This window comes from Mirounga leonina, unplaced genomic scaffold (genome assembly GCF_011800145.1).
Source record: "Mirounga leonina isolate KUSES-001 unplaced genomic scaffold, KU_Mleo_1.0 Mir_101609, whole genome shotgun sequence".
Taxonomy (NCBI): Eukaryota; Metazoa; Chordata; class Mammalia; order Carnivora; family Phocidae; genus Mirounga; species Mirounga leonina.
The window spans coordinates 6,781,139-6,807,457 of NW_023270164.1; the positions used below are offsets into that span (position 1 = coordinate 6,781,139).

The 26,319-nt window shown below is 39.5% G+C and overlaps 2 protein-coding genes across 4 annotated transcripts in view; one reads left to right on the forward strand and one right to left on the reverse strand.

Moving 5' to 3' along the window:
- Window positions 1-26,319, reverse strand: part of CASK (calcium/calmodulin dependent serine protein kinase) — a 346,878-nt gene that overhangs the window by 160,599 nt on the left and 159,960 nt on the right. For all 3 annotated transcript variants that reach the window (XM_035003264.1, XM_035003263.1, XM_035003270.1), the window contains exon 5: window positions 23,757-23,829. In XM_035003264.1, coding sequence (XP_034859155.1) covers window positions 23,757-23,829 — 73 coding nt within the window. The remainder of the gene's footprint in view (window positions 1-23,756; window positions 23,830-26,319) is intronic.
- GPR82 (G protein-coupled receptor 82) lies at window positions 11,458-15,077 on the forward strand. Its single transcript, XM_035003295.1, has 2 exons — window positions 11,458-11,523; window positions 13,868-15,077. Exon 2 carries the CDS (start codon window positions 13,903-13,905, stop codon window positions 14,911-14,913), a length of 1,011 nt encoding a protein of 336 aa, XP_034859186.1. The 5' UTR covers window positions 11,458-11,523; window positions 13,868-13,902; the 3' UTR covers window positions 14,914-15,077.

The window sequence follows — 26,319 nt, forward strand, 5'->3', positions numbered from 1 at the left end:
AACTGTTACAGTTCTACTCTGGTGGGGTCATTCCATGTATCATCTTTTTTTTAGTTCTAAAACATTTCAAACATCCAAAAGAGGGGGAAAACACAATACAGTAAGCAGCAAGCACCCATCACCCAAATTGAACAGATGTTAACACTTGGCCCTATTAGCTTAACTGTTCTCTTGTACCCAGACATAACCCCCAAAGCCAGCTTCACTAAAGCTCATCCTGAGGTATCCTCTTTCCCAAAGTTAGTAGTATCATTCTGATGTGCATTTTTATACTTTTATAACACAGGTATATATAACAATATGCATTAGTTTTTGTTTTTAAAACGGACACAAATAGTATCTTACTACTACACCCTTTTTAACTTTTTCACTCAATTTCTTTTTATGTTGATATATGTAGGTCTCATTCATTCATTGCACTGATAACACAGTGTTTCACTGTGGGAACAAACAATAGCTCAATTCTCCATTTCACTGACAGTGGGCCCTTGGGTGGTTTCCACTTTTTCTATTAGAAACCATGGTCTCTTGCACGCCCTGTGCACATGTGTGGAAATTCTCTATGGTTGACACCTAGAAGTAGGACTGCTTGCTCATAAGGGTATGCGCATCTGCAATTGATTTCTGTTGTGACAAACCGCTCTCCAAAGTGATTTTACCAATTTATACACCTCTCCCACTAGTGAGAGACATGAGTTGAGACATGAGTCTAGTGAGACATGAGTTGTTTTCCAATACTTGGTTTTGTCATATTTACTAACTTTTGCCCATCTGGTAGGTGTGAATGGCATCTCCCTGTGGTTTTAATTTGTGCTTCCCTGATTACAACTGAAATGGAGCATCGGCTCATGTCTTGTACGCGCCCCCCCCCCCCCCCCCCGCCGCCATTCAGGTTTCTTCTTGGGTAAATGGCCTGTTCATATCTGGGCCTCTCCCCGCTCCCCCCTTAATTAGTTGCCTCTCTTTTCGTTTCTTTCAAATTGTTGAAATGGCACGTATTCTGGATACTAATCTTTTGTTGTTTATATGGGTTGTTAATCACTTGTATCGGTGTGGGCCTTGCCTTCTCCTTTCCTTATGGTTTCTTTTGCCAGACACCACAAGGAAAGTAAGACGTTTTCTCTTTTGCTTGAAAGAAACTTTCTAATAAAAAAATCTAGATAAACCCTGGCCTTCTGATACACAGCTCTCAAAGACCACGCTAAAGAATTTGCAGACAGAATTATGATTAGCTTGGCATTTCATAAGTGGAGTCCAGATGAGACATTCCCTGAGAACATAGAAATGTTTTCTTAGAGTTACACTACAAAATTCAAACATCTGAGTACAGATGTGCAAATGATTTGAAAGCACAGAAAGTCTGCTGGGCCAGGAGGTGACCTGCTAAATGTATCCACATAGGAAGAGGTTGGCATTGACCATCCAGACACAGTCCAGAAGAGTCTTGAGCACTGGAGCAGTGTCACCCTCCCACCAGAGTAAGGCCACGGTGGGGATCATGGTGGGGCTGGATCCAATAGGTCTTCTTGGCCCAATGACATGAAACATTATTAAATAATAGAACTGAGAGTCAGCATAACAGCCAGGTTAGAAAGGCAGCTCTTGCAGCGAGACTGGTCAAGTTCAATTTCTGGCTCCATCACTTACTACGTAGCCTTGGACAAGCTCTCGTTCTTCTACTGAGAAAACAAGGAGTACCTAATTCATAGAGTTGTTATGAAGACTAAATGAGTTAATAAATGTACCTGTCCAGGAGGAAACATTCAATATATGTTATCCAAATACTCAAATGTCAAGGGAAAATCTATAAAATGGAATGGCCAGAAGCTGATGGTAAACATCGGAACTAGGAAGATAGACAGTGGAAGCTGGTCTGGAACAAGTGAGGTGGGGAGTTGCGGAGTAACTCACAAAGGATAATTTAACTTCAGCTTTCATGAATAACAGCACTGTCCAGGACAAGAGCGGTAACAGACCAGTCACATGCTCGTCAGAACCATGCTCTGAAAGTTGAACAAGTAGAAGAGGACAGTGAGGGCACCTTGCAGGATACCAGAAAAAGAGTTGGGAGAATGAGATTATGTAGCCTTAAAGCAGAAGACTAAAGGAAAGACATTACAGCAAAAATGGGTGTGTGTAGCTTCAGAGAGCAAGCTGAAAGAGGATCGGTGAAGGATGGGAGTTGCAAGAGGTATGTTTCACCAGATCGTAAGAGAGGGTTTTCTAATAATTACAGATCTCAAATGCAATAGAAAGCCGGTGAGTTATTTGTTAATCGAAGTGTTTCAATATAGTATGGATCCGCAGCAGGCTGGGAAGGTAGCAAAGTATTTCAGGCATTTAATAAAGTTTGGATTAGATGTTCTTTAGATCCCATGAATAGAAGTTTTGGGTCTTGCAGAACAGTCACTGCCTCAATGATTGGCAAGCAGGGGCCACCTGCAATCCTGTTGTGCCATCATATGCTAATACAGTAATGCCCTCAGGGCTACTCAGACAAGTGTGCGTATGGTGGGGGGCTGCTTGATGTATGGTCAGTGGTCCCCAAGCAGTTTCCCTCAATCTTCTTTTGTAGTGAATTTGACCTATGTCTCTTGCTCAGCACGTAGTAGGCATTTTTATTGCTAGAGAGATTGTTTAAACTAGATCTAAAATGAGTTGACGGATTCTAGGAGCTTTGTGACATTCATGTTAGGTGCTTAGGTTTCTTTGCTTTCTTACTGACCCATGGTTTTGTTCTGTAATCAGAGTGCCCAAATGGGTCACCACACTGCATTCTGAAATGGGGACAAGGCACCTTTGCTATAAACCAGGCTCAGGAGCATGAACTCAGGTGGGAATGGTAATCACTCTAATGGGTTATATTTTCAAATTTTATCCAATGGCAAACTTCTGGACCAAGAGATTTTAATGCCTTCCATTAATACTGCTGGCAATGCTGCCATAGGCCCTTTCCTGTTACAGACATTTCCTTTTTACAGGTCCTGCCTCTTCTCGTGTTCTATTACTAAGACTTTCTAGTACCCCAGTCCCCCACCTCTGCTTTGTTCCTTTCCTGTACATAGCAGCACCTCTTTCTCTTCCTCAATTCAATTTTTGCCATTTTCCTTTCTCTTTAAACTGTCTTTCTCACAATTTAGTGCTGTCTTCTCTTGTGTGTCCCCTGATCTGTCAGAAGCAGAAATGCTGCAAGCTGTTTGTACTCACAAGAAAAATCCTGTTTCCTTTATATTAAAAAACAACTTTCAGCTGGTTGCAAAGGGAACTGATGAGGTTTGCATGCATGTTCATATTCAGTTCCCCTTTGTGGCCAGTGAGTCTTGAAAAACACTGGAACACACAGGTCAGCTTGTGTTAGGGGCTGATTACAGAGGTCCGAATATATGTGGCAACTAGTGAGAGGAATCAGCTAAGTAAGTAAATGTGGGTCTCATGCTCTGATAGTTTCCATTTATGATCCTGCAAATAAGGAAATCTTGAGTAGTGAGTACAAACCAGCGTGGTGGTGGTGGGGGGGGAGCTACCAAAGGGGTAAGCTAGACTAATTCTTTCCACATCCTTCTAGGCTTTCATATTGGAGAGATCAATGAATTTATCCAGCTTTCAGGATCACACTAGCAGAAACAAACTTTTCTTCTAGTTTTACTGAAAAGCTAGATTAATATTCTGGAAACAATGGATTCATGATACTTTTGATGCACTTCGTAATATAATAATCAAAACAAAACGACAGTAACCTCAACTTTTCTTTTCGAAATATTGCCCAAGAAGCCATGAACACTGAGGTACACATACTATATTAACCCCCAAGGAAAGAGCCAATGCAAATGCACTTTCAGGGAAAGACATAAAAATCTAATTAAAACGTTACCACTGCAAGCACATTAAAAAATGTGGTGGATTAAAGATGGTAGATTAAAATTCTCTGCAGCTCCCATTCAGAGGTGGAGTCTTTTGCCCACCTCTTGAATCTGGGCAGGTATGTGACTTGCTTTGACCAATAAAAGGTGGTGGACGTTGTAGGACATCTGAGCAAAACCTTCAGAGGCCTTGCAGCTTCCAGTTTTGCCTCTTGGAAGCCTGAGACCAACACATTATGAATAAACCAAGTAGAAAGATCACATGGAGAGAGACTATCAGCCTGCACAACCATCTCAGCTGGGGCTCTAGACACAAGACTGAGGCCATCTTGGACTGCCCAGTCTCAGCTGTGCTTCCAGATGACTAAGAAGCTATACATAGCTGCATGAATGACCCCAGGTGAGACTGACAGAAGAACTGCCCAGCTGAGCCCAGAACAAATTACAGAATTGAGAGTGAACAAATGGTGGTTGTCCTAAGCCACCAAGTCTGGGGGTGGTCTGGTATGCAGCAAGAGATAAACGATGCATATAAAATATAAACAAAAAGTACTACTTCTAAAAAGGCAACAGTGAATACAGTAAGTAATTCATTAACAAGAGAGACAATGCCTTGAATTCTTTTACTTGAAAGCTGTGTGTGAGAGGAAGAGAGAGAGATACCAATTTTCCAAACCACTGTAGAGTGGGGAGTGGCAGGGTTATTAAAGATTTAAACAAACCATGTGTTCTCAGAGATAAAAACAAGCATATGCTCCCCCCTGATGGAGAGAAGGGAATAACGAGGCAACCGATTAGGGGGTTTCTTAAATGAAAGGATCTTCAGAGTGTGTTAAGCCGACAGGAGGAAGGACTACATGGGAGAGAATAGCACCTATATTTTCTTCATTAGCTGAAATGTGCTTTAAATTACATTTATTAATAGACATGTTTTCACTACAAGCCTTTCAGTATTGACTTTTAAAGCTATGTCCATGAATTGCTGTGATTAAAAAAAAAAAAAAAGCTCAATAAAACTAGAAGATATGATTACAACTTTCACATACTAAAATGTCAGACTTTATTTTTTACTGCTAGGATGATTGTAGTTGTGAGTGTTTTACAAAGGTGACTCTTGTGATAATCGCCGGTACAAAACAAAAAAGTCCCCAAAGGACATATCCTGTTAAAGGCAGATGAGTGGTAATGGGTTTTCATCTTAAGGACAGAAATCCTTGTCCACACAATTACTTTTACTCTATCACGTTTAAAGTGTTTTTCAGCTAGTAAAATAATGACGTTTATCATTCTGTTAGAACTTAAAAAAACTAAACTTTTAAATGGTTTTAAGTTTCTAGCTGGAAAATAGAGCAACGTGGGCAGCTTCTGCTTCAGCCTTTAATTGCAAGAGAGGTTTAACTAGGGCTGGTAATACACTGCCCTCTGCTGGCCGAAGCACTGTCGAAGGCATGCGTTGGCAGACAGGTGCGAACATTTAACTGCGGTTTTTCTTTTTTCCAGTTTTCTCTACCAGATATTTCTGGAGGTACGGCACTCCAGAGAACTTATGTTTCCTGGCCTTGATGCTTTATTTGTTGGTTTATTAAAACAGTACATTTTAGGCTGGTTTTTGATGGAGGACAGGGAAGAAGACAAAATATGGTAATATTAGAAGCTAAGCCACAGATAGCACTGTTTTGAGAATTATCTCAACACCAAGACTTGTTTAGAGTGATGTCTTCAAGTGACTACTTCAAAGCTAATATATCTGCGTCCATCAGGGTAAGAAATGATTTAGGTGAGGATCATCAATCAATGCTAAAATCAACTGAGTGAAAGGGAAACAATACATAGTCTCAAAATAGGACCTTCTGATTACTTACCAGTTACAAGAGGAAAAAGGTACCTCTACAATGGGAGAGTTGGCAGGAGTTAATAAACTTCCAGATTGAAAACTGCAAACAGGTATATAAGTGAGATATATTTTTGGTCACTGGGGATACTTGGTCACCATACCCAACACAATAAACCAGATTCTGGCAGCAGCTAAGAATATGGGCTCTGAAGTCACACTGCCTGGGTCCAAATCTTAGCCCTACGCTTTTGCAGTTCTGTCACCACTGGCGAGTTATTTCTCTTCTGTGGGCCTAAATCTCCTCATTTAGAAACTGATAGAATAGTATCTAGCTCAGAGAAATTTTAAAAATTGATCGAATATATGTAAAAAGCACTTCAGTGGCTGCCATTTATAAGCCTCCTAAAAGCGGCTCTCAGGAAAGCTTGTTACTTCAGTACTTTGGGCTCTTAAGAGGAAATGAACCCAGATACTAATGGTACAGGTGGTAAGACCTCAGGTACCCAACTGCCCCTTGCCTTCCCTTCACATCTCTGTTTTTGCCCCCTTGAATAAGGACAGGAAGTGACATGGAGTAAGGGACTTAACCTCAAGACAACTGTATCTAGAAAGCCAAAAGAAATGATCAGTAATAAACTGGCCAGGAAACCCTGGTCTTGGGAAGAAAGGGACAGTGGTGAGAGTTCCAGAGAACTGATGGGGGATACCTTTTCGGTTCCCCAAATCTCACTGCAATCTGAGGTGTTGTTTCCCAGTGCAGAGGTGTAGGGATGTATCTTCTACCTGAGGCAATATGATGGCCTAAATTATTTTTAGAATTCTATCATCAAATGTTTCATTTTCAGAAAATTTTCTATCTACTTTTGGCTTTCCAAAGAACCTTTTTTTTTTTTTTTTTAAAAAGCTTTATTTGAGAGAGAGAGGGAGAAGCAGGCTCCCCGCTGAGCCAGGAGCCCAATGTGGGGCTCTATCCCAGGATCCTGAGATCATGACCTGAGCCGAAGGCAGACGATTAACCGACTGAGTCACCCAGGCGCCCCTCAAAGAACCTTTAAAAAAAAAAAAAAAAAAAAAAAGAATGGTAGGTTCTGAAGCAGGATATGAATTAAACTTAACTGACTCAAAGATGTTGAAATTCAAAATTTGACTGTCCTCAAAAAGATTTCTGCCTCATTTATAATCCAATGCTGAAGTTTCTTCCCTTCCCCAAACCTAATTTCCCATCTACTTCCCTCCACCCCCTCAGAGGGCATTCCAGTTCTTACGACCGCCGCCGAGACTGCTACAGTGTTATTGGGGTGTGCAATTCTAGAAGACCATGTCTATCCGGTGCACACAAACCTATATAAAAAGACAAAGCCCAAGGTGAAGTATAATGAAACTTCGATTAGTAGGTCCTTTTACGTTTTGTCACTGGACCTTCCTTACAAAGCTAATCACTTTTCTGCACGATGATAAACCTTCAAACTCTGGACTGTAATTTCTGCTGTTTGAAAAATAGTTCTTGAGGGAGATACTCCCATGATTTGCCGAGAAATCAGCTCTTCAAAGTAGAAGTTCTTGAGACCCTGATTAAGGGTGGGACGGCCGTAAGTACTGCTACTCACAGTAGCAGCAAGGACCTGCGAGCCGTGCAGTGGAGATGGGGCTGTGGCCAGACACCACATCCTGAAGGGAGCAGGGGGCTCAGTGAGCCTTGAACAAACCACAGCTTTGAGTAGAAGGTCTGTGTTTCACTCCTCCTAATGGTAACCACTGCCTTGGGTGTGCACTGAACTGGATAAAAGACTTCCACTGCCTCCCCCACCTCCCGCCTGCTCCTTTGGAGAACCACTTATCTTTTGAATGTGATGTTCTAACACAGACTATGTGAGGCCAATCTGCTCTTTCTGCACACCGGCCTCCCGATGCCCTGAACTGCTGACTGGTCAGAAAGAGTACTCAAAAAGGCTAACTGCAGCCAGCTTAGACACCAGCCTAAAATAACTGTCTAGCTGAAGCAATAAAGTTCAGGCATGAGTGATGTGTCTTGTGTCCTCTGGGTTCTGGCTCTGATGGAAATTGATAAGGGACCCTAATCCTGACCCCTATAATCCCTGCGAGTCAGGAAAAGTCTCGTGCACCCTTGCTGTATACAGCTTGCCATAGGCTGTCAAAAGAAATCACCACATGCCTGCCCTCTGAACCATTCTTACTGAACGACTCCAAATGGGTTCTGGGGCCAGAGTGAAACATTCGCTTGACACTCACAAATATCTCGAAAGCAGGAAACTTAATACAAGGCAGGGCTTATATTCGGGGGGGTGGGGGGAAACTACTCTAACACCTCAAGAAGTAAATCATAAGGGTCAGAGCAGAACACCCAGGAGATCAGTATTTGGCAGATGATGTAGCAACGAATTAGAAGTGTTGGACAAGAGCATTCGCACTTGGATAACAGAAGCGGAACTTTGAAGAGGGCATGGATAGGAAAGACAAATGAGAAACCAAAGAGAACTACCGGTGGCCTGAGTGAGGAAAAGTCCAAGGGGCCACTTGTACAGACCACTTGTAATCTTCAAAATTTCCACCTGACAAGTTATATTTTGGTTAATTTTGTATGCTCTGACATTTACACTTTTCTACCAGTTGTAGTATTTCTTAGAAAAATATAAATTAGAAAATTCCTTGTATTTCAGGTAAGGAATTCAAAAATCGCCTCAATCAAAAAGAATTTATATTGCTATCGATGGGCTACAACTTAGCTTAAAGTCCAAAGCTTTCAAAGATTAGAAAATTGGACTTGATTCCTCCCATAGTCAATTCTGCTACATTTGAGCACAGGACAGGAAACCCTGTTTGAACAAAGTAAAAAGTATTCAAAACTGGACCCCAGTTTACTTACCATAAGTACCACCAGGTACAACTAACTGACCCTTGAGAAAAGCCAATAATTTCTGCTTTCAAAGGCAGAGGATGAGATTGAAAAAAATAAATACACGTGCTTTCAAGTTAATTTACTAGTTGTGTCGCCTTGGGCATGTTATTTAACAACTCAATTTCCTCACATGTGAAATGGGACCTCTACCACCCACTGTTAGAGTTCTTATATGTAAAATGCCCTGCCCAGTTCCTACCTAGCACAGAACTATAGCTTAGCACGTGTTCTCTTTCCTTCTAGTTCCTTGACCTTCCAGAACCATTATGATTCATGGTTTTCTCCTTTTTCTAATTTGTAGAGCATTTAAAGTCTGTATCACACATCACACATTATTAATCTGAATTCTCAGCTTGCTTGTGGAATCGCTTTTGAATTTCCGGAGACCCTATGTTAGCTTGTGGCTAATATACTTCTGTGACTTCCACACACCACTAGAAACATAGTAGGAACTCCAATAAATATTCTTTAAATGAACTGCACTGTTTAATACAGAGCACTAAAAATCAAGAGACAGGAAGATATGACAAAACGTACATCCATCCAGGCATTCTTGCTCGATAAATGATCAGCTGCCTGACAATCATTTTAAGAAGTACTTTTGACTCTTCCCTGGTCCAATGGTTGACTGACATCCTGTGGTAGCCAGCTTCTTAGATGGCTCCCAGTGATCATCACCTCCTGCTATTTACCTCTTCATACTGAATCACTGCTGGCTCCGTGTAGCCAAGATAATGTCACAGCAGAAGTGACAGTGCTGACTTCAGAAGCTAGATTAAAAAAAAGATATTGCAGCTATGGTCTTGTTTTCTTGAATCACTTGCTGTGTGTGTGTGTGTAAGCCAGTCACCATGTTGTGAGGACAGATGGCTGCATGATCTTAGGCAACTTAAGTGACCTTTCTGAGGTTGTCACTTAACGTTTAAATTGAATATATTTCATACTATTTATTTCACAGGGTATTGTGAAGATGAAGTAAGACATATAAAACACAGACCAGGATACCTGGCACATAATAAGCTTTCATTAAGTGTGGCTACTACTGGTGGTGGTGGTGGGAGAAGCTGCAGGAATTGACTGGATGTGAGATGTGAAGGAAACAGAGGAATCAAGGATAATTCCTAGGTTTTTGGCTTGAATAACGAGGAGGTGATAGTATCATTTACTGAGTCTGGGGACAATGGAGGAAAGCTAGTGGAAGGCAAGGGCATTCTCTCGCTTTTTTTTTTTGGCTAAAGGTGCTTAAGCCTCAAAGTGGTAATATTAAAAAAATGATCTCTCACTTATAAACAGTATTCCATTTCCATTCTTCCCTAAATTAATTCAAACCATTTTTTTGTTCTAAGTAATTCCTTCCTGGGACATGAGAAATTGTTGAAGTAAAAATGACAGGAGTTCCAGAGAGGCCAAATTACTCTGCAATCCATGGCCATATAACCCTGGACGAGTCACTGTTCTTAATGAAATGATGGCAAGCGTTACAAAGATGAACAGCAGCAGAACAAAATCCACTCAGGTAGTTCTCACTTTTGTTTTAGAGAGAACAATTAGCAAACATTAGGGAGGACTTACGCGATCAACACGAAAGAAGATTCACATTGGGGGTTATGAGAAATGGCAAGGTCCTCCTATTAACTTTAAATGAAGATTTTCTGATAACTGAAGTGCTCAGGTTTGATGAAATTAGATTTCTGTTCCCATTCTCAGACCCCTCTCCCGGTGGTTTCACTACACAAGGAAGGGTAGCATGTGACACAAATCTGGCTCCTCAGTTGTACACTGAGCTTTCACTTAGTTACTAGTTCAGACTCATTAAACAATCCTATATATAAAACTGGATTCTTTATAGCATGATGTAACTATTCATTTTATCCGAGGAATATCTGGTCTTCAGATTCTGGCACTTTTCAGGATTCCCCAAACCCATTATGAAATGCTCCAAACAATGTACACTACTTTGAATCTGAATGGGGGACTCACAGGGCAGTTGGAAGTAGAATGGGTTAGTTCACTTAGTAACCAAGTTGGGACCTAAACCCCTGAATGCGGTCTGTACTGACAGCGTGCTGCTCTGGGTCTCACTTCTTGTTTTTTTGTTTTTGTTTTTTAAAGATTTTACTTACTTATTTTTGCGGGGGAGGGGCAAACACTAGTGGGTGGGAGGGGCAGAGAAGCAGCAGACTCCCCACTGAGCATGGAGCCTGATGTAGGACTCGATCCCAGGACCCTGAGATCATGACCTGAACTGAAGGCAGATGCTTAACGACTGAGCCCCCCAGGCACCCTGGGTCTCACTCACTCCTTTATCCTTAAAATGAAGGGTCTGTACCCATAGATGATCATGAAGTTCTATTCCAGCTCTATGATATCTAATTCTAGTAAGCTGCTACTGGTAAGAAAACCTTGGGTTTTGTTTCCTTTTATTCTTGATAAAGATGAACTGCAAATAAACCATCCACAAGTGATTTTACAGACAAGTTTGTACCAATATTTTCTTGGGTGACTATGAAGTTGTTCCCTCTACCACTGTGATGTATAAAACCAGCTATGGGGACTAAACCTTTGAACTTAACTTCAGCCAAGCATGCTAATAAAGCTACTTGAGATAGAGCTAGTTCATGAAACAGTCATAAGGAAGTACAATATATATATTGTCCACCAACTTCCTCCCACCACAGAAATAGAGAAATGAGGTTTTTTGAGAGGTAGTTGCTACATTTACCATAACTATTGAATTTCTTCAATACTCTGTTTAATTTCCTTTCCCCCCCCACTGTAGTTGGTGTCATGCAAGAATCTGGTCACACTGACTAGAATTGAAAGATACTGGATGGTCGGAGAATTTTAAGTGTGAAATTTAGCATCCCTGCCCTGAACAACAGAGCCTTGATTGGTGTAAACTACTTGCGCAGGTAAGACTGATCACTTACTTTTAGCTTAAAAGTTAACCCTATAAAAACTCTAACAGGACTAAAATGTTTAAATTTTGAAAACTGATCATCAGAGTCTTTCTCCCTCCTTTTTGTCTGGAAGCATTTGCTAGTGTGAAATAGCAAAGCAAGGCGACAGTAATAGACGATGGCAGATGCTATCTGAGGTGGGCTAGTTTGAAACTAGGGGAATACAATCTGTGAATACAGAAGCACTATTACTTTTCAGATTTTAGTATATAATGCATTATCTACACAAGCCAGGGGTAGTGTTTTTCTTTACTAGCACCATAAAAGGAAGCTCCATTTCTTTCTTTTTTTTTTTTTTTAAAGATTTTATTTATTTATTTGACAGAGAGAGAGAGAGAGAGAGAGAGAGAGAGCACAAGCAGGGGCAGAGGGAAAGGAAGAAGCAGGCTCCCCATTGAGCAGGCAGCCCGACGTGGGGCTCGATCCCAGGACCCTGGGTTCATGACCTGAGCTGAAGGCAGATGCTTAATGGACTAAGCCACACAGGCACTCCGGAAGCTCCATTTCTTATATAAAAATCTACTTGGATCGAATAAATTTTTCTTAGGAAATAAACTGGCTTATTTCACTCTCTGGTTTTTAAATCAGTCAAGGTACAGATTAGGATTTATATATTTACAACTGGTAGTACACTAATTGCAACCAGATTCCAATTTGCTGGGCTGCACTGGATTCAGACACAAACTCTCTCTGAAGCATCTGGACGGTTTTCTAAATAAAAACTGCAAAGAATTAAAATGATAGACACTGGTAGACATTAGTGAAGGGTCTCTGTATTGGAACCTAGAGACATTGTACAGCCCTCAAGCTTTCAAAGTCCTTGTGCGGGGAATGCTTGGTTTAAAAAATTATTTAAAAATTATAATAGTGTATTTGGGAAAAAAACCCTTCCTATTTCTGTAATCCATGATGCAAAACTTAAAATGGCGACTGGGTAGAGAGTGCAATAGCTCTGAGAGGCTGGGGGCATATAAGAAGGCAGTGTACGGCATCTCAGAAGGCAGATGCATGGCAACATTTTTGTGTTTATCAAAAGAAAGAATGTGATTTAAAAAAAGATTTAAAGAATCCCCACTCTAGATTTTTATAAATGAGAATGTGGTACCTAGAAAGCTATGGTGATAAACACAGAGAAATGGGGCACATTCTGAATAGAGCTCATGATTCTTACTTGATCAGAATCCAATAACTTCTTATTCCCACCTGAAAGAAATAAGGAATGAACAAAATAATGAAAAAGAGCTTGTATGTGACTCTTCAACACTTGTACCATCTGATGCAAGAAAGATTAAAAAAGAAAAAAAAAGGAAAGATTTAAAAATCTGACATAGGGGCGCCTGGCTGACTCCGCTGGAAGAACATGTGATGCTTGATCTCGGGGTCCTAAGTTCGAGCCTCGTATTGGGTGTAGAGATTACCACAAAAAAATAAACTTAAAAACAAAAATAAGACATAAAAAAGAAAAAACCATGCCTGCATTTATGCTGTGATTAAAATATCTTCTAAAAAAATCATATTCTCTGAAAAACCAAGGTACTAAAATTATACAAAAAGACACATGAGGGCACTCTAACCAACAAGCATAGCAACTACAGTTTTGACATAGAATTTTAAAGTAAACTTAAAAAAAAAATTGAAGTATGGTAGTTTAACATTAAATATTTGAAATAGGAAATTACTGATGCCTTTTGGTAAAGACCTTGGGATTTTGGTGTCTATCCTTGGTCACTATACTTGCCTTCTGTTCGATTCAGGATCTTGTCTGAGTATTTGTGTAGGATTAAGTTTACTTCTGAAATACGAAATGAGACTATTCTAATGGTACTAGATTATAGAGAGGTGCTTTACCTCATCATGAAAAGACACTATTTTGAAAAGTATTTATGTACAGTTTATGTACAATTAAGGTGATAATTAAAAATCAGTCTTCTATTAAGGTGGCCACAAAATACTTTTGCCAACACTTTCCTTTGGCCAGTATGTATTGCTTGCATGTGCCTTAAAATATTTTAATTACCTTTCTAGGCAAAAAAACCAATCAAAGAATGATCAACCTCAGGCCTTTAACTATTTGTACCAAATCTGGTTTTTTAGACAAAGATACTATTCACAATCAAGTCTTACTTTTATTTCCATTGGACAACTGTGATTAGAAAAGGTGAGAAAGCATCTATACTCTCCCTCTCCCTTCAAATACATTTACAATACTATTTTATTTCATCCAATGCTTTTAAAAAACTATTCAGTCTAAATACCATCTATAATTTTAATATTAAATATCTGCATTCTGTTCTAGCTCCTGAGACAAAATTCCAAGAAAATCTGATATAGATGAGTAACAACTCAACATGTATTCAACCATCCAGGATCTCTTCCATGGCTTTGCCAATCATTTATGCCTTCCTTTGCATCACTGGTCTCTTTGGAAATTCTCTCTCTCAATGGGTATTTTTAACAAAAATAGGCAAGAAAACATCAACGCACATCTACCTAGCACATCTTGTGACGGCAAACTTACTTGTGTGCAGTGCCATGCCTTTCATGGGTATCTATTTCCTGAAAGGTTTTCAATGGGAATATCGATCTGCACAATGCACGGTGGTCAATTTTTTGGGAACTCTATCCATGCATGTAAGTATGTTTGTCAGCCTCTTAATTTTAAGTTGGATTGCCATAAGCCGCTATGCTACCTTAATGAAAAAGGATTCAGTACAAGAGACCACTTCGTGCTACGAGAAAGTATTTTATGGCCACTTACTGAAAAAATTTCGCCAGCCCAACTTTGCTAGAAAACTGTGTGTTTACATATGGGGAGTTGTACTAGGCATAATTATTCCGGTTATCATATATTACTCAGTTGTAGAAGCTACAGAAGGAGACGAGAACGTGTGCTATAATCGGCAGATGGAACTAGGAGCCGTGATCTCGCAGACCGCAGGCCTCATTGGAACCACATTTATTGGATTTTCATTTTTAGTTGTACTAACATCATACTACTCTTTTGTCAGCCATCTGAGAAAAATAAGGACCTGTACATCCATTATGGAGAAAGATCTGACTTACAGTTCTGTGAAAAGGCATCTTTTGGTCATCCAGGTTCTCCTAATAGTTTGCTTCCTTCCATATAGCATTTTTAAACCCATTTTTTATGTTCTACGCCAAAGTGATAACTGTCAGCAACTGAATTATTTAATTGAAATTAAAAACGTCCTCACCTGTCTTGCATCAGCCAGAAGTAGCACAGACCCCATTATATTTCTTTTTTTAGATAAAACGTTCAAAAAGACACTATATAATCTCTTTACAAAATCTGACTCCCCACATATACAAACCTATAGTTGACTTCTGAATAGAAAACACCACCAAATAGAAAAGTGTTTATATGGCTACTAGGGATACTGAACTACATGATTAACAGGTCACAACTTGCTTGAAGGCAGGCACTAAGAAAACCTCTTTGGTTTTAGAAATAATCATAAAATTCACTTTACAGGTCTACTAATACTGCAAGTTGAGATGGCAGAGACTCTCAGAGGCAAAAGTCAAGCATGTTAAAAGGATCTCACTGCGTATGAAAGCAACAGACCATTTTTCTCTTTAAACTCAACTGTGTATGCTTTTATTTAGAACACAACAGGTCATGACTGTAGGATAAAGCAGCAAATGGTTTATGACTTTTCTGCTTTCTAGTAGTTGCAATATAAGGGCCCATCTATGGCTAGTGTTCTGTTGGTAACTTTAAAAATGAGTAAAAGAAAGAAAGTGAATCAGAAATTATCTCGCTTAAGTCCTATCTAGATGTATGAATAATAGAGTGCAAAAATCCAAGGTTTTATAAACGCATTATCTTGTATCATCTGCTTATGTTACTTCAAGAAGCAATATTCGTTGATTCCGGTATTTATTAAGCCGGTGTTTTTATAAATATACTTAAATATTCGGGTCAGGCTTGGTCAAAATAAAGAGCGAATACAATGTCATTATATGCCTATCTTCATCACATCTTGTAAATTTCCCTCTGTACTCAATATAAATGTGATTAATGACAAACAGTACCTGGCATGTAGATATGTTCAATTAATTTTTGTGAAAATAGACGAATGAATAATAAGGGCAGTATAATAGTATTTTTGTTGAGAGACTGGTCTCTGGAGTTAGATTCCCTGGGTTCGATCCTAGCTGAACCTCTTATTTAGCCATACAATCCTCAGTAAATTACTACCCTCTTAAAGTGTTAATTTCATCATTTGTAGAATGGAAAAATGCTACGTAATTCATAGGTACTATTATTAAATCAGATGATGTTACTATTCTGAGTAGCTGTCATTCACTAAGCATTTGTTATGTGCCAGGCACTCTGCTCATATGCTTTGCATGTATTTTAATCATCACCACCATAAAAGATGCCAATTTGCTGATGAAAAAACTGAAGTGCATAGATAAGTCACCCCAATTTTCTCCAATACCTAAATAAATATTTAAACAGTAAGCATTTCTCGGTCATTTCTTTCTTTCATGTAGTCTTGTCAGGAAGATAAATGATGGGGACTATACTATGTGCTATATACAGTCTAATTAAAAAAATTTTTTATGTGTTTTATTTTCCCAAAAAGATCAAAGTGCCTTTTGAGCTGTAGTTTGCTTTCAATTTCTACACCCATGGCACTTGCATTCTCTGCTCAGATAAGAACCAGACAAAAACAGTTAAATGAAACTGAAGCTGAATAAATGTTAATGGTAACCTGTTACTTCATTAGAGACTGCCCAAAGACTCATTTATTCTCTTCGTGGTCATTTCTTCAATGCTCGGAAAGAAGTTTAAAGTTCACATAGCACTTCCAAGCCTTTAATCTCATAGCATGTTTTGTTCCTAAATTAAAAATGTAGAAACCACGCACTTGTACAGATTCCCCAAGAGCCACGTGTTCAATGCCACTAGAGGTTTTTCTAACACATCTGCATAATTTTCATTAAAAAAAGAATAGTTCAATGCTTAACTGAGAGAAGAAAATGTTCAGAAAAAAATCTAAAGAAAATGCATACTGGCTTCAAATGTTTACAGTGTACATCTATTCTTTATAGCAGCGATTTGATCTCTGTTGGATTAATCTGCAGACACAAAGGCAGACGTGGGAACTCTAGGTGATTCCCTAAGTGCTGGCTGTAAACAGAGGTGTCCAATCATTGCTTTCATTTTACATAAGTGATACAGTATTAAATCTCACTATATAATATATATATATATCCTCTAAAAATCATTATTAAAAACATCACTTTACCTTGCCACAACTTTAAGTAAAAGATATAAAATATTACCAAAGTAGAGTTTCCTACATTTAAAAAAGGCAGGAAAATTGGTATGCAATTTCTCTTTAAGTTACTCATTCTTATAGAAAACTCCCATTTTAAATCTGTCCTGAGCTTATTATCACTGTGTTTATCTTCACACCACAGATACTTTCCTGATCAGTAATTGTAAATCATGTTGAACTTTTTTGTGTAATTGACAAACTGACCATTTAATATCATGGTAAATATTTTATATGAAATATTACTCTCTAAATTACCTTTAAAGTGTAGATTTCAGCAAAACTGTGCTCAAAAAATTTTTATTATAATAGTTGGCATACGATGTCATGTTATATGTTAGTTTCAGGTGCACAGCATAGTGATTTGACAATTCTATACATCATTCAATGCTCATCACGGTAAGTGTAGCCACCATCTGTGACCACACAACGGTACTACAATATTATTGGCTGTATTCCCTATGCTGTACTTTTCATCTCCATGACTAGTTTATTTTATAACTGGAAGTTTGTACCTCTTAACCCCCTTCACTTATTTCACCCATTCCCTCACTCCCCTGCCCTCTGGCAACCACTTGAGAAAAACAATGTTTTTAATGTGTGGGTTATAGTCAAACACAATTCCAGAAGCCCCAAATTTTGGCTCATTGGCCAACAAGATTATATCTTCCATACAGAAAAGAGGCACGACAAATGTTTGTTTTCCCTTTTCTCCTTTCCATATACACACTCTCATTAAGGTGGCTTTCAAACTAATTGGGAACAAAACCATTAAGACTAGACGAGCACACTTATGGTTAGAATACTCAAGCTGGAAGAGCTTCTACTTCCTGGGTGGAAGAGGAAGATGTCAATCCCCTTTATTTGGTAAGGACTCTCCCAGCCTATCCCTGGCCTTGCAGGCTGCAAGGTGGGGGTTGTTGGGAACAAATGTGGGACGACAAGCTGAAAGGAAATCTGGCTCGGCAAATCACAAAAGCAGCTCAGAGGGATGCTGGTAATTTGCTAAGCATTTCAACCCTGCAGTCTAATGCCATGGATCTTCCTCTGACTGCCCCCAAATTCAAATTGAATTGATATCGGTGGGAAGAGTTACAACAGCTAGAAAGGTTTTATGCCTGACAGGAGAAAATGCTTTGGCCATTATCATACATGTTTGCTGCCCTGGCTCAGAAGGAGAGCATCAGCGAAAGAATTCACGTCTAATAAGCAAAAGACACAGGCATTCCCATCTTTTCTTTTTTTTTTTTTTTTTAAGTAATCTGTACTCCCAACATGGGGCTTGAACTCATGACCCCAAGATCAAGAGCTGCATGCTCCCCTGAGCCAGCCCGGTGCCCCTCATTCTTTCCTCTCTAAATCAAGGAGTTGATTTTTTTGGAAGGGTGGGGTGGGAGAAGAGAAGCATAGCAGTTAGAGACACAAGACAAATTTAAGATCTTATAATTCATGAGATTTTTTCTAAGGACAATTATTAAAACCCCACATTCAAGCTGAACATGTGCATTATGTTCAACCTTACAAAAGTAATGCAGATGATGAATCAGTGTGCCTCTTACAATAAAGAATAAAAAAACCGTGTTTTCATTTTCATGAGAATTTCAATTTCTTTGTACAACATGAGGGACTTCTTGGACATTGGGGTAAGAGACGTAGAAGAAATGTCAGCAACCAAGAGCAATAGGGGAAGAAATACTGTATGAAATCCATAATGCCATGGCATCTAGTGTGATGTGATGAACACCTGTTTATAAAGTCAGATGAAAGGGGAACTGAGAAGAGAAGGGGACCAACGAGCAGCCAGGCGTGTTCACCAGTTAGGAGGAAAACCATTTCAAGGAAGCGCATGCAGAAATGCTTGGGTGGAGGCTTCTGGCTGAGTGTCTATGACTGTCTGGCTATGGGGTTTTGCACAGTTCTGAGAACTAAACACTGAGCCCCCAAACCTCCTGGGCACAGGTCCCACTCGGAACAGGAAGTGACTGTGCGCATGGCCATTTGCATTTAGAGAAGCGGTGTAACTTCAACTTCAGCTATTAAAATTGGATGTCAGTAGGTCAGAGCCACAGAAAGGTCTAAGAATGCTTCATCTCTCCATGCCCAGGTGATGCAGTGTAAAGCTGTCTCCAGGAGTTGGGGGAGACAAGAAAAACCCACTGACTCTTAATGCTTAATAGAGCCAATGAAGGCAGGCAACGAGCCAGGCTCTGCATTTACCTTGGCAACTGTACTATTTCTTTCTAGAGTTCTTTTAATTTTGGGGCGAGAGGAAGAAAAGAGAATGATGTGAAACATAATGAAAGTTTTCACATCCTCTCACAAGAAAAAGGAATAAAAGGGAAGAGGACGGGGGGGAAAAAAAAAGAAATGAGCATGCATGCCTTAATTAATGCCTGTGGGGAGGTACAGCAGGAAAAATGTAGTATTATACAGTGGATCTTAACCAGGGGCGACTTTTGTGTCCCCGGGGACATTTGGCAATGACTGGAGACATTTCTGATTGTCACAGCTAAGGGGAAATACTATTGATATGTACTGAGTCGACGCAATAATACACAAGACAGCCTCCCACAACAAAGTACCTGACCCAAAATGTCACTAGTGTGGAACATTTCGGAGTTGGGAGAAACCTATACTATGAAGATATGCTTCTCTGAATTTCAAAGGTTTACACAATTGCCTCCTATGCAATTTATGCTTCCCCAAAGCAAGTTCCCACTGCAGGTCATGAGGTACTATATACTCAAACCAAACATTTTTAGGCTCAATTATAATGATTTCAAAAAGAAATGCCTATCAAGTTAAGAAAAAAGTATTACTAATCAATAAAATGCCAGGATCTTTGGAAAAATCTAATGCTTTGGGACCGGTGCCAAGGATTCTGAGAGAGAAGGAAAGGGAGAGAATATGAGAATATTCTTGGCAAGATGAAACCTGATTAAGTAATCTAAATTTTTCCAAAACGAATAAAACATGACAATACTCTTGTATTTTCTTTAGTTAAGTGAAAAGGAAGAAAACTTTGACAAAAACAAACTACAGAAACCAAAACCTATACAGAAATCTACACACAGGCCAGTCACTGAACATAGGCTATCTGAACGTGAAGAAAAGCTGCTTTATTAGCAAACATTAACAAGTCAAATAGAAATGTGAAATTATTAGCCGTGTGAGATGTACCGTTATTAAAGTTTTATAATGACCACATTGGAGAATTCCTGTGACAAGGTCCTGAAAAAACAACTTTGGGTTACCTGAGTTACTAAAGTTATATTAGCAAATCCTGTTGACACAACCTTCAGAATATATCTGGAGTCTACGTTTTTACTCCCTCCACTGCTACCACTCTAGTCCAGCCAGGCAGGACCATCTCCTATTTCCCTGCTTCCACCTGTAAGCCCCTGGTTCGATGTATCACCAACAAAGCAATGTACTGCTGTTACCGTGGAAAGTCAGATCAGTCTGTTCAAAACCCTCCAGGGAATCCTCATTCCTCTCAGAGTAGAAGTCAAAGGCCCTCCCCTCCTTTCCTCTCTAACCTCATCTATCTATCTACTCTCCTCGTGGCTCAGTTCACCCCAGGAACACTGGCCTCCTTGCTGTTCTGCAAATAGGTCTGTTATGCTCCTGCTTTAGTGCCTTTGCACTGGCTGTTCCTTTTACCTGGAACGCTCTTCCTTTGGATATCAGTCAGCCCACCTTCTCTCCTCCTGTGAGTCCTTGCTCAGATGTCGTCTTCTGAATGTGGCCTGCTCTGACCACCCTGCTTAAAATTGCAACCCCTTCTCTAAGCAGTCCTTATCCCTTTGGCCGCTCTGTTTCACCTGTGGTCCCTTTCACCTCCTATCCTACTATATAGTTGACTTATTTACACTCTTAGTTAGGGTTGGTCTCCCTGAACTAGAAAGTCAGCTTGCTCCATGGGGGCAGTGATTCTGTCTGTTTTGTTCGTTGACAGAGCTCTGGTTCTTAAAATAGTGCCCCCCACACAGGAAGCACTCGATGCATAGTTTTGGATGAATGTCTCAAGAAAAATTTACCCAAATTCAAAATTACTGATTAGCTAAATGTGAGTATTCCATTTACCCATACAAAACGTATAGATTTCAGGCACTGAAATATAACGAATGTCAACATTAATGTGTGCTCTGTGTTGAGTCCACTTGCCAACTGGGTGATGGTACTTTGTGAGGATGTTTCTTCTTACCTGCGGTTTGAGAATTACTTCTATCTTCCCTTCCTCAACACATTTCTGGGTGTTTCCTCAAAATTATTTGGTATGTGCCTTAGGGATAATAAACTAATAAAATCCAATGCAAAACTAATTTTTTTAAAAGATTTTATTTATTTGAGAGAGAGAGAATGAGAGACAGAGAGCACAAGAGGGAAGAGGGTCAGAGGGAGAAGCAGACCCCCTGCCGAGCAGGGAGCCCAATGCGGGACTCGATCCCGGGACTCCAGGATCATGACCTGAGCCGAAGGCAGTTGCTTAACCAACTGAGCCACCTAGGTGCCCCCAGTGCAAAACTAATTTTGAGCCTTTCCTTGAAATGCCCTCTTGTCTTCATGTAACTTCCCCATGACTCAAGACCAGGCTCAAACATGACCTCCATGAAGTTTCTCCGGCTCGGTCTTTTAATGCTATTTCCCACCCTTTACCTTGGACAAGAATTATTTGTTTTGCTTGTCTGTAAAGATGGCCACAGACAAGTTCTTATCCTTGTGCACATACGTCACACACACCTCCAACCAGAAGGCACAATCTATTTTTCCTCCTCTTGAATCCAGGCTAGTCTTGTAACCTGTTGACTAACATAATGCAGAGAACATGACAGTGTCAACTTCTGGCCTAGGTGTCAAGAGGCCTGGCACCTTCCACCTTTGCTTGTTTGGAGCCCTGAGACACCGTCTTGCTGGAGAGGCAGCCCCACGAAGACAGAGAGAGAGGGAAGAAGGAGGGAGGGAGGAATACCCTGAATGAGAGACTACAGAGAGGGCCCAGCAAGCTCCTAGCTGTTCTGGTCACTTCAGCAGACATGCCACAAGAGGGAAGCCTATGTGGGTACCAGCCATGCTGCCTCAGCCCACAATCTGTCAAACAGAATCAAGCAGTCCCCATCAAGCTTTGCCCAAAACTACAGAATTGTGAGCAAATAAACAGCAGTTGCTGTTTGGAGTCACCAAGTTTAGTTGTGTGTTGATCCGCAGCCGTCGGTAACAGATACACTGCCTCATCCCCCTACTGAGATCATCATAATACCTGTAGGGCTCCAACCACAGTATTCTGCATGAAGTAGGCACTCGAATATTTGTTGAATAAATCAATCAGAAGGTAAATGAGAAGCTGAAGCATGACATTCAAATATAACTACTTTGGGATTTTACTTGGTTTGGGATTATCATATCAAATACCATGACTAATCAAAAGCTGACTGTATTATTGAAAGTATTACAGTACAGTATGTTGTCAATTGTTATGTATTATATGATGTTGATATAATTACTCTTAAAGAACAGAATTCAAAATAAAATTGCCTCTTGAGCAAAAGCGTTTCTAACGCAGTGCTATTATATGAAGAATCTGTTTATACATTTTAAGTTTTCAAAGTGTCATTTTTATCACCTATTTTATAACATAAGGAGATATACTTTACTCTTTATATATGCATTTTCTTATATAATTTAAATGCAGAAGAGTAACACAGCCTGCTACTATCACTGACAATTTCCCTTTAATTTTTTTTACACTTCTTATTCTCTTTGTTTGCATTACTGAAAAATACTTTTATAAAAAAGTGTTAATGTACCCAATGGGTTGTTCGGTGCTGAGTACTGATAATAATAATCTCCTTTTCCTATCACATTTGAAAAGAGTAAGATATTTTACAACTAATGTGTACTGTGTACACTTCTCCAATGATTTTTTTCATTTGCTATGGTAACATTCCACTAGACTGTTTTGGAATTGCTCATGCTTTATCTCAGTTTATAACCACAAGAATTTTAGTTAAAATTTCCCAAACGTTTTAGACAATTTAACTAAACTCTACTTCATTTTCTTAACCATTAAAATACAATGAAGAAGCCAGGCCTCTGCTAATATGTTTTGAGGGAAGGAGAGCCCCATGTCTGTAGATGCTGTGTGTTAGAGAGAGGCCAGTAACAAAATACCAGAGAGAAAGTGGACAATAGGGCTAGAGAGACCTCAGGGGCTCTTAGCGATTCGGGGCCTTGGAAGGGGCTAGGCATCAGGAGGAAGGCCCAGTGGTTCTTTCTGGCCTGCCTCCATGTTCTGCCTGACACCATTATGAGCCAGGGACTGACAGTTCTCATGAACTTGATACTGGGAGCAAATAGGCAGAAAGACTGAATAATGGTAATACATACATTCCTAAGGGTGCAAAACTGTATTACGTTTTTAATTATGATTTCAGACTATGTTAAAAAACTATGTGCAAAACAATGGTGACTATTCTGTATTGCAACACTACGAAAATATAAGCATATGATGAACTTTTACTATATAAACCAAATAACCAATATAAACCAACCCCCTCCCACAATTAATCTAGGATATTGTTTGGTTCTTCCTATTCGTTGGATTTTTTCATCTCTCTTACACACATAATGGCAAAAGAGGAATAACAGAATTTCAGAATACATGTACATTTTAATAATAAGGAAACTGAAATGATGAAAGTGTTCCTGTTAAGAATGAGTATGACTCTTCAAATATAAAGTAGTTAAATAAATGTTTGTAAGTAAAATTAACCTTAAGATGCTCTCTATAAGAACATTAAAGAAACACTTCTGATCATTATCAGTGTCATCAGTTTCTCTTCATAAACATTAAAGTTAGTGATAAAAATGACTTACCTTCACATCCCTGTGAATTATGTTATTATCATGACAATAGCGTAGAGCTTCCAGTATCTGTCTCATGTAATGACTGTAGAAAAACAAAAGAAATCTAAAACTGTAATAAAAATTTTTTATTTTTAAAACTTTATATACAGTGGCCCTAGTTTGTAACTCCCACCTTCATATTCATTGCCCATGGACACTTTTCATTTGAGTAGACAAGACTGGTGGATGGTGAGGCTTAATAATGAAAAAGTTGGCAGACCCATGAGTTTATAAGCTTCATGAAGAAATAATGTGTTCTATATTTTCTAAGATAACCAAGTCAAAAGAATTTCATACAGTTCATAAGTAAAATAGCTCCAAAAATGAAAAATTAAAGCTGAAAACATGGGGCGGGGGGCGGAGGGGATGCAAGTCTCCGACCCTCGGTTAATTGTACTTAGTTACAGCGGATTGCTATTAAGTGAATATTGCTCAGAGGGACACCATGGATTCTGACTAAAGGGGTGGGAGTCTTTTATCTGCCCGCAGAGGCTGGTTCTCTGCCTTATTTCCATTTAGCTTTGAGGACAAACAAGAGGAAAGAACCTCTTTATGTGTACAATTTCTTTTTGCGATGTAATCAAGTTTTAGCTGGGGCATCTTTCAACAAAGCAGAGTTGTTCTGGGCTGAAATCCTAGGAAGTTGGACTCATCACGTGGCCAGCAGGGGTCTGCAGAGGCTCCCCGCCTAGGTCCAGGTGAAAAACACAGGAGGAGTCAGCATTTTGAAGAACGGTCCTTAAAAAGTGCTAACAGGGTCAACTAGCAACAGGGTGTGACCAGAGTAAGACGTGTATTCAGTATTACTTCAGAGCTTACTTTAATTTCCCTCTGTCCGTTAATTCTAAAGTTCTTCTTCCTCTAATTCTGCTATTTCTCTCTGTTGAGTGTCTTCTTATCCTCTCTTCCTCTGTATTTTATTCCCTTCATATCTTTCTCTTTTTCCTATTATGCCCCATCCTTTTTCATTTTCCCCTTTTCCTTCCCAACCAGCCATGACATAGAAATGCAACATATGCAACATTATTTATTGTATAGTATTTATTGAATTTTATCTTTCTAGATCTTCTATTCCTTACACTTTAAATAAAAACGAAATAATTTACCAGTACTTGCAAATGCCCTTGTGTGTATCCTTATGATTCAAAAAAAAAAAAAAAAAAAATTCCCCACTCCTGCTATACAACTAAGAGGCATTTCCATCAAGTTCCCTCTTGGGTACGCTACTATCAAAACTCACATGAATGTCCCTCTCCTTGGCATGTGCATTACTTCATGTACTACAGTTGATCAGAAAGTTCCATTTCTTAAATGAAAGGTAGGAAAAAAAAAAACCAAACCAACTAACCCCATATGTTGTTCCTATACTTATCATTGTCTCCCCACACCTGGGCTCTAAAGCAGAGAACTTGGCTCATGCTGTCCTTAGTCATCATGTCAATTTTTTCTTGCTTTGCAAACGTACACAAAAGGGGCTGCGGTCATATACTCTTTGCCTTGGCCTGTGCAGCCTATAATCAAGTTTCTGTTTAAGTTAGGGGTTCTTAACTTGGCCCTTTCCTGGCTCAAATCAGGCTTTGAAGGCTATGTGGCCCCCTGAAATGGCAGAGACAAATATGAAAGTGCTTTGTAAACTCTAAACCATGCTACAAAGGGTAAGTCATTATTATTATTATTGTTAAGTTTAGTCAAAGGTTTAGGAACAGCCTATTTGTGCATCTAGATATGAACATGAGAATAGTGGGTAAGTTTAAATTAGGTAACATGGGCATAGCTTATACCTACAGTATGGACTACTTTGGATACATAGCACTAAGACAGCCACTTATATGTCTTTAGCCTGAAGAAAAGTCCTATCTCAAAGCCTCATTAAGAAAAAAAACTTCAATGAATGAGCATTTTTAATCTAATTATCAGAGTACTCAATTATTTGACCCAAATATATATACATACCAGAATCTCTCAAGTGTGTCAGGTGAGGATATAACTTTTTTCTCCCCAGATATTATAGATTTAAAGTGATCTTTCTCCACCTTCCCAGTCATGACTCTGGGAGGCTGTGCCTGGGAATAGTGTGCAAGCAGAATAAAGAGAGAAGCAAAAATCCACCCACACTGCCTAGAATTGCTGCCTAAACTTTAATTAGAAAGCTTCATTTTCATGAATCATCATGGTGGCCTATACTTTCAGAGAAACTTTGCAATATATAAGCTTGTCTCTATCTCCTGTAAGGATCAGGAATGAGGGCGACTCATTGGAAGGAAAGAACTGAGGCCTGAAATCCATTCACTTCCTATGGAAGCCTGCATTTCTGGGGTGGTGGAAGAAAAGAGGGGAGAAGACTCTAGGTAAAGAAATTAACACTCTTGCTAGGCAGAAGAGACCTTGTCCCTGAAATGTTCTTAATAGATGTCCCGGGCTAAGGATTACCTATGGTAAATAGAATCTAGGATCTTTGAGGTATGGCTGGCTTCCTGGAGTAGGTCATGGAAGCTATACGACTCCTTGAGGCATACAGTGGAGACGTCTTACA

Bases quoted from the DNA above. Each gene is read 5' to 3' on its own strand.
- GPR82 (XM_035003295.1), top strand. From the start codon at position 13,903: ATGAGTAACAACTCAACATGTATTCAACCATCCAGGATCTCTTCCATG.